This window comes from Emydura macquarii, unplaced genomic scaffold (assembly GCF_026122565.2).
Source record: "Emydura macquarii macquarii isolate MOO-44397 ecotype Brisbane River unplaced genomic scaffold, CSIRO-AGI_Emac_v2 contig_1390, whole genome shotgun sequence".
Lineage (NCBI taxonomy): Eukaryota > Metazoa > Chordata > Testudines > Chelidae > Emydura > Emydura macquarii.
In genome coordinates, this window is record NW_027131527.1 from 12,131,371 (window position 1) to 12,145,168 (window position 13,798).

A 13,798-nucleotide genomic window follows, 5' to 3' on the forward strand; every position below is an offset into this window, starting at 1 on the left:
AAGATTTACTGACTAAGAAAAGAAATGAGAGTTATTTACAAGGTTAGAGCAGATAAACATACTCACACAAATGAGTTTACAGTCTTAGGTTTCAAAAGGTTTCAATAGTAGCTGCTATACATGCAAGCACTGTGTGTTCTTTTGGGCTAACCCAAAAGCATTTGGCCAATCCCTTGCTTATGCTTAGAAATATTGCCATCTCCGAATTCCAAGCAGCACAGTGATACAGTTCTTTCTCATCAGGCATTCTTATTTCCTTCTCCTATGAGTTCACACATAGATCCTCTCTTCATGGGTGTGAGGGGAGGAATCAACAAAGTCTTTGTCTTTTGTTGTTTCACAATGACTCATTTGGTTTCAATGAGCCTTCGGAAGGTAGGACAAGAAGTAATGGGCTTAATTTGCAGCAAGGGAGATTGAGGTCAGATATTAGGAAAATTTTCTAACTATGAGGGTAGCTAAACTCTGGAATAGGCTCTAAGGGAGGTTGTGTAATCCCCTTTATTGGAGGTTTTTAAGAACAGGCTAGACAAACACCTGTCAGGGATGGGCTAGGTTTACTTGGTCCTGCCTCAGCACAGGGTCTGAGATTGATGACTGCTTGAGGTCCCATCCAGCCCCACATTTCTATGATTCTATGAAGTGCTGAGCGTTCACATTTGCAGCTGAAGTCAATGGAAACTGTGTTTTGGCCATCTAAAGTGTTATATAATCTAAGCACACTGGAAAAGCAGGCCTTACAGGTCTAAAACTGGACCATCAGAATTAGTGGATACTTCTGCCAATCTACCTGGGCCTCAGTTCCACATCTGTAAAATAGGGATAATATCACCCCTTGTCTCACAGGGGTGTTATGAAAATAAATTCATTGATACTTGTGAAGCACTCAGGGTATGTCTACACTGTCAGCTTCATGGCGACTGATGCAGTGGGATTGATTGAGGGGGTCGTGGAGACCCGCTCAATCAATGCCAGATGGGCTTTCTGGTCGACACCGGTAATCCACCTCCCCAAAAGGAGTAAGGCTGCATCGAGGGGAGGGCCATGAAGACACCGTGCTATGTGAACGTAAGTACGTCAATGGGAGATACGCAAGCTGCCTTACATAGCTTGCGTATCTCCCATTGACCGCCAGTGGCAGCGTAGACCAGGACTCAGATGTGACAGTAATGAGTACTGTGGAAAAGCCAGTGAGGAAATTAATAATTCTGTCTTCAGAGCAGGGTTTGACTAATTTGCATGAAATAAGGCAGAAGTCCATGCATCAAACAATGGGGATAAAACAAAATATTGAGTAGCTGCTCATTAAGTGAGCATCATCCAGACACAGAATGAGACAAGAGTCCTCTGGAAAAAGTGACATGTGATCATGTAATTAAAGATTGCATGATACTGCATGTGCATAAGGGAGGAAGGGTGACTCAAGTTTGTACAGGCAACTTTAATTTTGACATTTCCTAGCTTTTCGATACTTGACTTTGTGACCTTGATAATGTTCTTTTAACATAGTTTTTTGTCTGTGTGGTTATAAAAAAATGTTATTTACTCTTTTGGATTTTATATTTTTATCAGATTCTCAACCTTTTCATGTTTCTAGCTACACGCCTGTTTAGCTTCTTCATTTTACATAAAGTGTGATGTGTGAAAGCACAGCTAAAGGGCTAACTTTCACATCATGGTTCTTTTTCTTCCTCTACAACTTATGTAATGGCATTTTCATACCATAACACAGTGTTTCTCAAACTGGGCATCCTGACCCAAAAGGGGGGGGGGGGGGCACAAGGCTATTGTAAGGGGGTCATGAGTGCACATTTTTGCTTGCCTTAAGAGCTGGATGGCTGGAGAGTGTTGGTTGCTGGCTGAGCACCCAGCTCTGAAGGAAATACCACTGCCAGCAGCAGCACAGAAGTAAGGGTGACATGGTATGGTTACTTAGCCCTGTGGGGATCTGCACTGATGCCACAAAAGCTATGCCGAGAGTGGAGATGTGAGGGGAAAGGGGCCATCACAGCCTGAAATATTTTCGAAGGGGACCTTGCAAAAAATGCTTGAGGTTCCATTGATAATATGTAATAATTCACAAAAGAAAGTTCCAACCCTCTTTGTCTATATGTCTTCTGGGATTTGGAGAGGGGTTGCCAAGATGATATAATTCTAGGATAGATCTATGTATATACCATTGCATTCACTATATAGAGAAAAATTCAGTTTTATAGCCTACTGCTTTTAGTAATCATTCATTGCCGTGCTTTCCAAAAGCCAATTCTCATGTGTTCTGGTGTATGTAACCTTTGATCAGTAGTGCTTTCATATCAGAATGGAAGCCTTTCTTTGATTATTTTCAGAGGTCAGAAAGAATTGTGAATCTTTCTGAATGACACTTAGCATCAGGTGAAAAGTTTAAAAGCTTGTGGGAGTACCAGTTGGATCCATATATATATAGTGGTCATTTAGAAATAACGATAAAAGGAGGCCTTCCCTAAATTTATCCTTATATCAGAATTCAGTGTTTTACACCAGGCTACTAAAGGAAACTGAGGCAGACTGAGAGTTCACCTGGTGAAAGTCTCCTGTTGCCTGAATTATATCTGTAGGTGCAATTTTTAATTATAACGGCTCTTTAAGGCCCCAGTTCATCAAGGTGTATAAGCACATGACTAACTTTAAGCAGGTGACTTCAAGTAAATGGAACTACTGGCAGGCTTAAAGTTAGGCACATGCTTAAGTGGCTGGATGAACTGGGGACCAAGGGCCTGTTCATAGGATCAAGTGTTCTTCATTTACTGACAACTTCCATTCCTTTCAATAGGAGTTTTGCTTTAGTAAATTCTTAAAGATTCAGCTAGAAATTTGTCTTAAAATTTAAAAGCATGGCCCTTTGAAAACCTAGAAAGGAACAGTAGTTGATGTAAATATGAACCCATCTCTTCCCCCAAGGCTTTCACGTAGCAGTACCCCCAGCCCCAGAATCGGCAAGATTCACTAAAATATATCTTCTGATTTGGGACCAGATCCTGCTGTCCTCCAATTCCTATTGACTTCTGTGGCAGAAGCATGAGACCCTTTAACCTGACAGCTGAGTATGTCTCACATATGCCGTATTACTACTTGTACAGCCATATTTTGCAAACAGTTGGGAAAGTGCAGTTTAAAGTCATTGGGGCCTGATCCTGCATTTTTCACTCAGGCTTGACTCCCAGTGTCTTCCTTTGAGTTTTTGTCTGATCCTGATTTCAGGATCCAGCCCATTGTCAATAACTTTGCAACTATTGAGCCGCATCCTGCCAACCTTTCCTAATGCAGATTGTCTTTACTCATGTGGGCATCCCCTGAGTAATGATTGCTCCCAGAGTAAGGATGTGCAGCATTGGGCCCTTTGGTGGCAAGCTGAGACTTTTCAATAGCCTTGGCTCATCATGAGTTGGGGGTGGGGGGGCCTGTTGCTAGCTAACCCACAAGCATGTGTGTAAGTTGCTCAGGAAGACCCCAGAGACCTTAATCTATGTAGACAGGGCTGTTTTCTCTTGCGCTGCCTTTTGGCCTCTGCACACAAAAGCCACAGTTAAAAAGCAGGAAGATTTACTGTGCTAACTGGGACTTGCTGGGTTTTTTTAAACATCCTTTGCTGCTTTTCCTATTCACTGACTTGGAGACTGATTGTTCCACAGCGTTTTACAGTTAGCCGAGTAATTAATTATTTCCCAGGAAAACCCCAAGAGATTTCTTTAAGGCAGTGTGTGCGCGCCGGGGGCTGGAGAAGCGCCGGGGAAAGGGCACGGTGGGACACATCCTTTCACTGTCAACCCGGATTTTCCACTCTGCGGCGGGTGATGAAAGAGGGAGCCGTCCCCTTTCCCTCCCCGTTCGTTCCCGAGATGCTAAATTAAATGTGTGGCCTGGCAGTGGGGCGATTGTACCCCAATCTCTGCCCTAGCATGTTACATTTCTATGATCTTTACGGAGGGGAGGAGAGGGCAAGTTTCAAGGCCAGAGATCCTTCCCTGGGCTTTAGAGCCAAAGACAAAGGCTGAGCTGGCTGGACAGGCTCTGGGTATATTAATTAGGGAACGATCAAAGTGCATTTAAAAGAGAAAAGAATCAATTCGCCAGCTATTTACAGTAAGGATCGGGGTATCTGAGGTCCAGTATCTGATTTCTTCCTCTATATTATCCGCTCTCCCAAACGTGGCAACACTACATGATCAGTTTAGTGTGTATTCGAGATGAATGGTCTTGGATTGCACTGGGCAGTGTAAGAGAAATCTGGCTCATTTGTATTTGTGTTCTTCCCATCGGCAAGATTCACTTGGAAAAGGCGGGAAGATCAAGCAATGCGTTTGCCTGGAGCAAATGATTCACACAAAGCAGCTTTCCCCAGGTTTCCTTTGACGCTGCCCTTCCTTTTCTGCGAAGGAAATCTACGGCGGGCACCTCCAGCCGCGGAGATTCCTTCGGGGAAAGCCAGCCCTGTTTTGGGGGAGATGAGGACTTTCTTTGCACTGTGCCCAGGAGGCATTTCTGGTAACGAGGGCGATGGAGTCTATGGTCCAATGGCAGTGTCTCCCTCCAAGGTGTCGTAGGAAACTTACCAACACCTGGAGAGGGCAGCCCCGAGAAAACCAAGCGGTTCCTCTTCCCTTGTTCAGCGCGTTTTAGAAACGATTCCGCTTTGATTAGCAGTCACCAAAGCTCGCTCCGGCCCCTACAATTTCATTTCATTTCAGGCTCTGAAACGTGTTGCTTCCATAGTTTCTAGAAACTCATTTCAGTAAAGCCTTTTCGATTGGGATTCACTCTCGTGTAAGGAAAGGTCTCTGGCTCCATCGTCTCCACCTCTTCCTTTGTCTCTAACCCCTCTGTCCTGTGCACCAGGTCGGACCAAAGGTCTGCCCGAGGGACAAAGATGCCTCTGAGACCAAAGATACGGGACATTCTTCTTACCACCCTCCCAGTTATTTGGGCTCAGCTTTCTCAGTGGGTGGATTGGAGAGGGAGGCGCACGGAGCTGCTGGAACAAACACGTCTTTCCCCTGAGCCCGGACCAGAGAGGTCTTACCCTCTTTGTAAAGCTCTGCTGTACTTGGTCTGCAGCATCTTTCACCCCCTTTCTTAGCGCTCTTACACCTGACCTGGTCGCTAGGAATCAGTCTGCCTGCCCGGCAGGCTCCCCAGACTTTAAGCCAACTTGCCCTTCCTGGGTCAGCTCTGGATACGCCCCCTCGCTGCTTACAGAAGGGCAGCTCTGTAGTCCATGGCACGTTCAGATCTCCACTGGGTGCTGTTTGTTTGGTTTGGTTTTTTTCCTTGGGAAAAATAGTGTTTGAATTAGCTGCCTTTCACAAAGAGGGGTGGAGGGGCATATGTGCACCTTGCGCCTGGCATATGCGTCCCTTATGTCCTGACAACACATTTGTGTGTGTGTGGTTTGGGGGGCGGGGGAACGTACATCTGTTGAACTTGACAATCAAGTCACAAAATAGAGCCGTTGTCAGCAAGATTAGTGGTTCTGTCATCTCAAAAGAGGACGCAAGGGTGCCGGCCACAGGTATTATATTATGGGTAGGTATGTTAGCGAGCGCAGCTGCTCTCTCTGTGTCTCTGAAGAGTACGCACACATTCGCTAAACATATGTCACCACAAATCACAGTATCTTTTTAATAGTCTTCCACATCCTGCCTGCGGTGGGAAGGGGGAGAGGCAGGGGAAGCAGAGAAGCGGGGTTCTGAGACGCCGCGGCTACCACAACAGGTGTTACGGTGCGCACTGCACCTTTTCACGCATTCAGCGCTGCCCAGCTCCTTAGTTTCCGCTAAAACGATCTCAAGAGTTTGTTTGTCATTTGCTGAATGGGGGACTCGGGGACGTGTAAATAAAGGCTCTGGACACTTTGGAGAGCCCCTTCACTTGCCTCCCTTTTTGTGTGTTTTCCCTCCCAAGTGCTCCCCGTGCGCCTTGGGCTCTCCTGTAAAATGGCATATGGTGGCCCTCTCACCTCTCCAAAAAGGCTCCCAGAGCGCATGGGGCTCCCACTTCTGCAGACCGTTTATTTTATTTTATTTTATTAAATTGTATTTACATTCGACGTTTGTGTGTGGGAGAGAGAGCCAAAACCAGGCCAAGTGTTATCTCAACTACTTTCCTTAAATTAAACAGCACCAGTTGGTCAGAGCAGCCTGCAGGCAAGCCCCAGATTGCAAAACATCCCCAACGCCTGCCAGATGAAAGATGGGATGGAGCTCAACTGGTTACCATATGTTTTCAATAAAATAAGACAAATAGGGCAGGGAGATAGGGATTGCAGTAAACCTGTTATAAAGTAGCATAAAGTAGTCCAATGTAAACGACATAAGGGCCCCTTCTGGAAGGGCCATTTAATGCCAGCTCTGTATTGAAGCTGCCCAGACAGGTGTGAGTAGGAACCTAATGCAGTCCCCCTCTAGATTTTTATCACGTTTGTGGTAATATTGTGCTTGTTATGCTAACTATGAGTAAACATAACCGACCAGTCATTGTGGCAATAGGAGAGAGTTATCAGAAAGTGGCAGTGTGAAGGTGATTTAACAATAAAGTTGCCTTGTTTCCCAGCAGGTGATGGCTGCCCCCAACCCCATGATTAATGTTTCCCAAAGCACTCCACTTTACAATCTCTTGTAATTATTTATTAAACGAAATCTATTTATTATTATTTTAGCAAACAGTGGTACCAGGTGGGGCTTTCTTTTCCTCTTCAGCTTTTGTTTGAAGGACGTTTGAAGTGGGCAGTCTAAGGGTTGGAAACTCGCTCACCAGATTTTTGTCAGCCATTTGCACAAGCACAAAAATCTGCCAGGGCCTTGCTATTCATTTTTCCCTTGTTGCAAATCTAAAAGGGCACACAAAATTCGAGAGGAAAGAAAAGTACCCCCCCTTCCATTCCCCCTGAAAAATTAACGAAGAAGGCTTTCAAACCCCAAGCAGCCTCCCCTTTTAAAGCAATCACAGGCACTCACCAGATGCACTTGCCCTTGGGAGCCTCACGTTAACCCTGCCTCTCTCCTGCGCTTCTGGAGACTGCAGTGCGCAAAGGGGCACCATGTGCCAGGCTGGGGGCGGCGGGGGGAGCCCAAAGATCCCTGCTGAACTGGGCAAGCAGCAAAGGGCCAGAGGACACATTTCCAGCCCTAGAGAAGGAGCTGTTTCAGCACCACCGCTTTACAAATAGATATCCGTTACAGTTCCCAGTCCGAATCTCCACGGCCAACTCCACTGATGTCAGGAGTGGTTTTGGTGAAGGAAAGTGAACCTTGAAAGGCTTCCAAATCACATCGTCTGTGCTTTAGAAGCACTCTTGTCTCTTCCCCCTTCTGGTCGATGAGAGGCTTCTGGACATTTAGAAATGTCATATCCTTTACAATCGAAACCCTGGGGAACTACACGTGCCCCCCGCAGAGACAGTTCAAGCTGTCCACAATAGCTATTGCGCACAAACCCCGGGCACGTTTTGCGCACTGAAGTGACTGCTCCTGATCCTTTGCACTGAGCGAGCTCTTCAAAGCAAAACAGAGTTTAGTTCTCAGAGTTGGTGACATCAGTTTTCCCCGGGGATTCTGGCTGCATCAGGGCTCCAAACATGCCCTGCGTGTGCTGGGAAAGCATCTAGCTGTGCTTACAGGGCGCCTCTCCACTTTCTCCCGGACAGCTGGCGGGGAACAAGCTTCCCAGCAGAGCTTCTTTTTCCTGGGCTCCCCCAGAAGCTAGACACGGCGGGGTTTTTTGTTTTTGTTTTTGCCAAAGGATCTAACAGCTCTTTGTTTAATACAGCTGAGTCTTGAGAGCAAAACCTTATATTCATCTTAATGGGGAATGGTTTTTGTTTGTTTGTTTTTAATGCACAGGATGAAACACCGACCTCCCGCACTGTAAAGAAAACCAGATTGTCCCACTACTGGGCTAATATCTAAATGCCATTATTTTGGTCTCCTGACTAATTTTTAGAGGTCTGCATAAGGGTCTAGTGCAGAGTTTTTATTATGTTCTCAGCTATTTATAAGGTTAATCTCTCATCTTCTAGTGGTGTTAGTCCACCTACTGAACTAGTGGTCCATTCAAACTAAGTACAGGTGTTGACTTACTTTTTCCTCATTCACATCATATCTATATTTTTTTTCAGGTTACTTGGACCCTGTTGGAAACCAGGATTACACACCTCTCATGCAAATCATTCCACTGGAGGGAAGTGAGAGCCTGACCAGAGAGACCCTCTCTCTCAGGTTCTCCCTCAGTGAGAGGAGAAGCAGGGCCTACCTAATAAGATTGCCATCTTCCCCCAATTATCTGCTTGTAGAGTAATGGGGGAAGAGCGGGTTGATGAGGGGCTGAACCGACGCTGGAGGATAGTTCCTTTATTATTGGTGGGCAAGCTGATAAGATACCACAGTTTGGGGCCTATATAAGAGCTTAGATATAGATGCAGAGCTTGTCCTTGGGGATGTGGAATGGCCTAGGAGAGGCCTCCCCATCTTGCTTTTCTTTATGGGGAGAGGGGGCAAGCATTCTGGGAGACTCCTCTGGCTTTACATTCCACTGCACAAAGGAGGTGATGGGAAGCGGTTCAGGCTACAGGTGGCTTTTGTTATTTCCTCTCCTTCAGTGGAGAGAGGGGAAAGGGGGCCAAAGGAAACATGGGGGGAAATGCGCTTTAGGAGGTCAACTTACATGTTGGGATAAGTGTCTCATGGGCAAGGGGCTGTGAAATTGTGGCAGGTATGGAATAACCTACTCCATTTACCTGGGCTAAGGCTAAATATATTATCCCAGTTCGATATCCCTAAGGGCAAGACATGAACATATTCTCACCCATCCCCCCAGGCTTCTTAGGATCCTTGTGCTGAATTCAATAAAGAAAAAAATGAGTACATGAAAGACTATTGGATGGAAGTGATGAGAGGGCCATCCAAGGGGTCTGAACCTGCACACCTGGAGTCCAATTGAAGCAAACCTGGGAAAACGAAGAATTTTCTGGGTGCCCTTACATTGTCTCTACCTTACTACTTTACTTTTTTTCTTATTCCATCCAGCTGACGGGTTCATATGTATTTGACAGGAAGGTTGAGCATATTAGGAAGTGGGGCCCTCACATGCGGGAGTGCATCTACATGGATGGAGTTAGATGTCTCCGAAGGAGAAGCCTGCATGAGAGGTATGTCTCCTTCAGGGGGAGAAGCTATATATCCAGAGCATCACATCACTAGTGTGAATTTCTTGGGGAACAAAGCATGGGGAGCATACAAGGCGTGATTCTGCAGGCTAAGTCAATGAGCGCCTTGTCATTGATTTCAGTAGGCACAGGATCAAACCCAAAAAGAAAACAAAAGAGAAGTGTCTCTATGGGAAGGACTAGACCTGTAATAGTTACCCATCACTATGCTATTTTTGTCAGACCAGGAGAAGAAAGGTAACTATCAGTAACCTCCCACAAATATCCTCTAGACGAGAGCATCCCTTTTTGGAGCCTGGGTGTCTTTTAGTTGTGTTGACGGTGGCATCGACATGGGGAACCTTTCCAGCAGTTACTCTGAGACACGGCCATATGATTTCTTTTTAGTGTCTAGAAATGAAACTGCCCAGTTAAAATGTCTTCATGAATGAGTCTTTATAGTTGTTAACCTCCCCGTTTGACAGAGTCTGCCAGTCTGTACCACTTTGACACATACAGAATTAACTGGAAACCATGGAACATTGGGATCTCTCTCCCCTAGCCAACCCAAACACTTTACAGAAAGAGCTTTCTTGTGTTTGCCTCTGGATGCTTCTGTCCTCCTCAAATTCCTGGTAAATAGCACCTATGAACTGATCTCCCATCCTGGAAGAGGTGACCAGTATATCAGAGTTCCAGTTCATGTAGTTTTCTCCATTGCCTGTCTTAAAACGGTGTATAGTGTTAAAAAGCCATGTCATTTCACCCCCGAGATGGCTGCCTTCCAATGGTGGGTGAAATTATCCCTATTCCTAATCTGCATGTCATCCTGCTGAGTTTCAGGATATTGTTTAGCTTGTTTAATACCCGTATATAAATGCAAGATAACTATGATTCAACGGAGATATTGAATCCTTACAGTTTACAGTTAGTTGATCTATAGAGATATTTCTCAAAGCTCCCTGGAGAATTCACAGGAATTCTCACTGCTTCAGGCTGTGCTTTTCCTTTAATGTCTCTCATTGCCTATTTTCTCAGGGTTAGGACACCTTGTTATATTTTGCTAATATGGCACCTACATTTCCTTGTATACATACAAAGAGGCACTTCATTTAAATTTAAACAATTTAAATACCTCTTTTCAGTGTTGAGCCGTGATGGGGACGTGGATGCGGATATTAGGAGCTGCATGAAGAGCACTTAGTGCAAGTGGAGGGAATTGATGGGAATTCTCTGTGATAAGAATATCCAAGTAAACTAAAGAGCAACGTGTATAAAATCATGAGTAGGTCAGCCATGAGGTCTGGGTCAGAATTCTAGCCAATGAGGAAGAGAGAACAATTACTTCACACTGCTCAGGTGGATGCTGGGTAAGATGAGAGCTGATAGGCTAAGCAATGAAATGGCATGAGCCATGATGCAGGCAGCCCCCATCACAGAAAAGTTGAGGAGTATCAGTTGAGATGGCTGGGTCATGGGGATGCCTAGATGTGGTGTATGTTGGCCAGAGAGTATAAGAGCTTGTGGTTAGAGGGCAAAGGCCATGAGGCAGACTTAGAAAAAGGTGGTTCAAGACACTGAAGGAGGACATGGAGAAGGTTAGTGTCAGTTTGGAAGATGCACTTGTCAAGAATACTTGGTGATGAAGAACAAGAGCCACTAATCGGGATTGACAGGGCAAGGCAAAGAAGACATACGTAGAAGCACTGTTATTTTTCTCAGCATATTTTTGGTTCCTGTATTTCATGGTGGAAACTCGATTTCTTGTATAAATCTAGATTTTTAAAAGTGAGTTTCATGTATTCATTTGTGGAAACCTCCCGCGTCTGTACCTGCTCCTAAAACAAACCGTGAAGTTGCTTATTATTTTGGGACTTCTGAGTCTAATGTAGCTGTTGCTCAAGTATCTATGAGATCATATTTCACCATCCTGACAACTAGGTAGGCTTGCAAGAAAAAGAAAATCTGACACTGAGATAATGTAATTGTACTCTTTAAAATACGTTCAAAATCGATTTACTGAAGAAAAGAAGTGGTGGTGTTGCTGGTTGTTCGTTCCACCATTTCTTTTCCCAAACCTCGCAGTTAATATGCTACACCAAATAACATAGTCAGAGGTCCAATTCTCGGTAGGTGTTGATCCCAGCAAGAGCTACTTTGCCCTTGCCAAACCTGAAACCAAGGGATCAAGCGTGTTTAAGAATTTTGCGCCATTCTTGCCTAGCTTTGAGAGATTGTTGGGAGTGGTTTGTCTTTGCTGATGCCCAGAGGGAATCGAAAATGTGAACCAGCATGCATCTGACTGCTAGGGATTTTGCTTGACCGCAGGGCTAAGAGTGCCCCCCTCCTCCTCACCCCCAGAAGGGAAGAAATTAATAAAACTGTAACCTTGTGAGAAGTTGGCGCAGCTAGTTGGGTTATTTACTTTGGATCATCTCTCCTGGCTGGAACAGGTGCGGCAGCACCTCGTTTGGGTAAGCCAGTTAATCAGTGATAGTGAAATAGCAACTGGCTGCAAGACAAGGAGAAGCAACTGAAGGCAGGGGATAAATCAGCACCGATCTTGTGTCCTGCCAGAGCGGGCGCGCGCGGGGGGTGCAGAAAAGACTAGCTGCAAAGGAAAGTGTCTCAGCTGCAGGGCGTGTTCTCCGGTGACCCAAGAGCGGCTGGAACGGTGGTTTCGGAGCTATGGCAGCGCGAGAATGGGGCTGGGGCTGGAGCCTCCCCTCTTCCTCCTGCTCCTGCTCCTCCCGCTGGTCTTTGTGGGGATTCCAGCTGTGCGAGGGGCTCGCGTGGCTCAGCCCCAAACCGCCTCTCTGATTGGCCGCTCGCGGGCAGTAATGAGCCAGGCACACTCCAAGCCGGGCCGATAAGATAAAGCGTGCCAAGGGGGCACACGCTGTATTGACCAGGAAATCCCCATTGTCTCAGGCCGGTATATATAGGAGCTCAAAGGCAGTCGTGTGCCTGACGCAAAGCCTGCACTTTCCTGCACTTGAGAGAAGGCTCCTCTGCATCTCCAAGGGGGGGGAGGGAAGGGGGCTCAGAAGACAAGGGAACCAATTTGGCTGGGCTCTTGCAACAGTGCAACTCCCTCCGCGCCAGCTTCCCCCCAGGGGACCCAGGTAAGCGTCTCTCTTCCGATAGCAGTGGGGATGGATGGATGGATGGATGGATTGATTGCCCATCGGGATCTAAATCTGTCTTTTCAAAGTCACCGGGGCGCTCCCGCCCCACGCCCATAGCCTGCGGATCCAGGAGTCCCGGCCAGGGGACAGCTGCCTTGGTGCCCTGAACGAGACACAGGATTAATCCCTAGAGTGCTGGTGTGAACAGATGTTGTTGCGTGGCGTGCGTGGAGCTGAATGGACAGTGACGATTCCCTGTGCGTTGACTTTCCCTGCAGGATGTCTCCCAAGACCGATTGCTCTCCGGGGGCCCGGGTGAACAGTGAGGGGGAGCAGTACTCTGGTGTGTCTGATGATGAACCCTCCTTTTCCTCCCTGGGCACTGGCAGCCTGCCTTCCTCCCCCAACCCTTCCCTGACTCAGCTGGAGGCAGGAGGCTGCCCTGCAGAAGCGGGGCCGGGGAGCGCCCCCTCCCCAGACGCCAGGGAGAGCCCGCAGAAGAAGCAGAAAGCCAGGAGGGGACGCACAAAAGCCAAAAGCGAAGTGGTGCTGACGAAGCAGAAGAGGAACCGCAGGATGAAAGCCAACGACAGGGAGAGGAACCGCATGCACAACCTCAACTCCGCCCTGGATGCTCTGCGCAGCGTCCTCCCCACCTTCCCTGACGACGCCAAGCTCACCAAGATTGAGACGTTGAGGTTTGCCCATAACTACATCTGGGCACTGACCGAAACCCTCCGAATGGCCGACCACAGCCTCCTGAGCGTGGGGCAGCAGGCGCTGGCCAGGGAGCCTTTCCGGCAGCCCCCCAGCACCGCTTGCCTGATGGAGCTGGCCAGTCCCGGCAGCATCTCGCCTTGTGAGTGGCACTCGCTGTACTCTCCAGTCTCCCAGGCTGGCAGCTTGAGTCCCACTGACTCCCTGGAGGAAGGGCGCTCTTACCAGGCTGCGGACGCCCCGTCTTGCCTCACGCACAGCCCCCAGGCTTTCCCAGAGTTTGTCTGAGGCCTGGGTTTTGGGGACTTCCCCCTTCCCCTGGACTTGTTTGCAGCTGCAAACACAAAAACGATGCACATATGGTCAAACCATGGACCTCTTTGGACACGCGCTGCCTCCCGGCCCCAGCAGAGGAGAATGATCTTTGAAAGGACTTTATGAAATCAGCTTTTCCCGCTTTGCCTTAAAACATAACGGGGTCACCCCAATCTCTATGCACTTTCCAGGGCTACTGCTACAGACGGAGCACGTAGGGTGCGTTAGAAACTTGGCATGTTTAGAGAGGGATTTTCTTTTTGTAATTGGGGAACCTCTCGCTCACCTATGGGCTGTTTGGGTGTATGTGATCAATATTTCACCGATTGGTAAGTTTCAGACAAAGCTCTCTTTATGTAAGAAGGTGGCACGTCTTTAAAAATCAAATTTTGGTACTTGGACACGGTAAATTATATTAATTTTTCACGGTTTGTATTTATTGATTATATTTCATAACGAATAT

General features: G+C 47.0%; 1 protein-coding gene across 1 annotated transcript; it reads left to right on the plus strand.

The window, feature by feature from the left end:
• The first annotated feature begins 12,540 nt into the window (after positions 1-12,540).
• On the plus strand, positions 12,541-13,308 carry NEUROG3 (neurogenin 3). Its single transcript, XM_067552944.1, has one exon. It carries the CDS (start codon positions 12,541-12,543, stop codon positions 13,306-13,308), a length of 768 nt encoding a protein of 255 aa, XP_067409045.1.
• The last annotated feature ends 490 nt before the right edge of the window (positions 13,309-13,798 follow it).

Coding starts and splice junctions, on each gene's coding strand:
- NEUROG3 (XM_067552944.1), top strand. CDS start 12,541: ATGGACAGTGACGATTCCCTGTGCGTTGACTTTCCCTGCAGGATGTCT.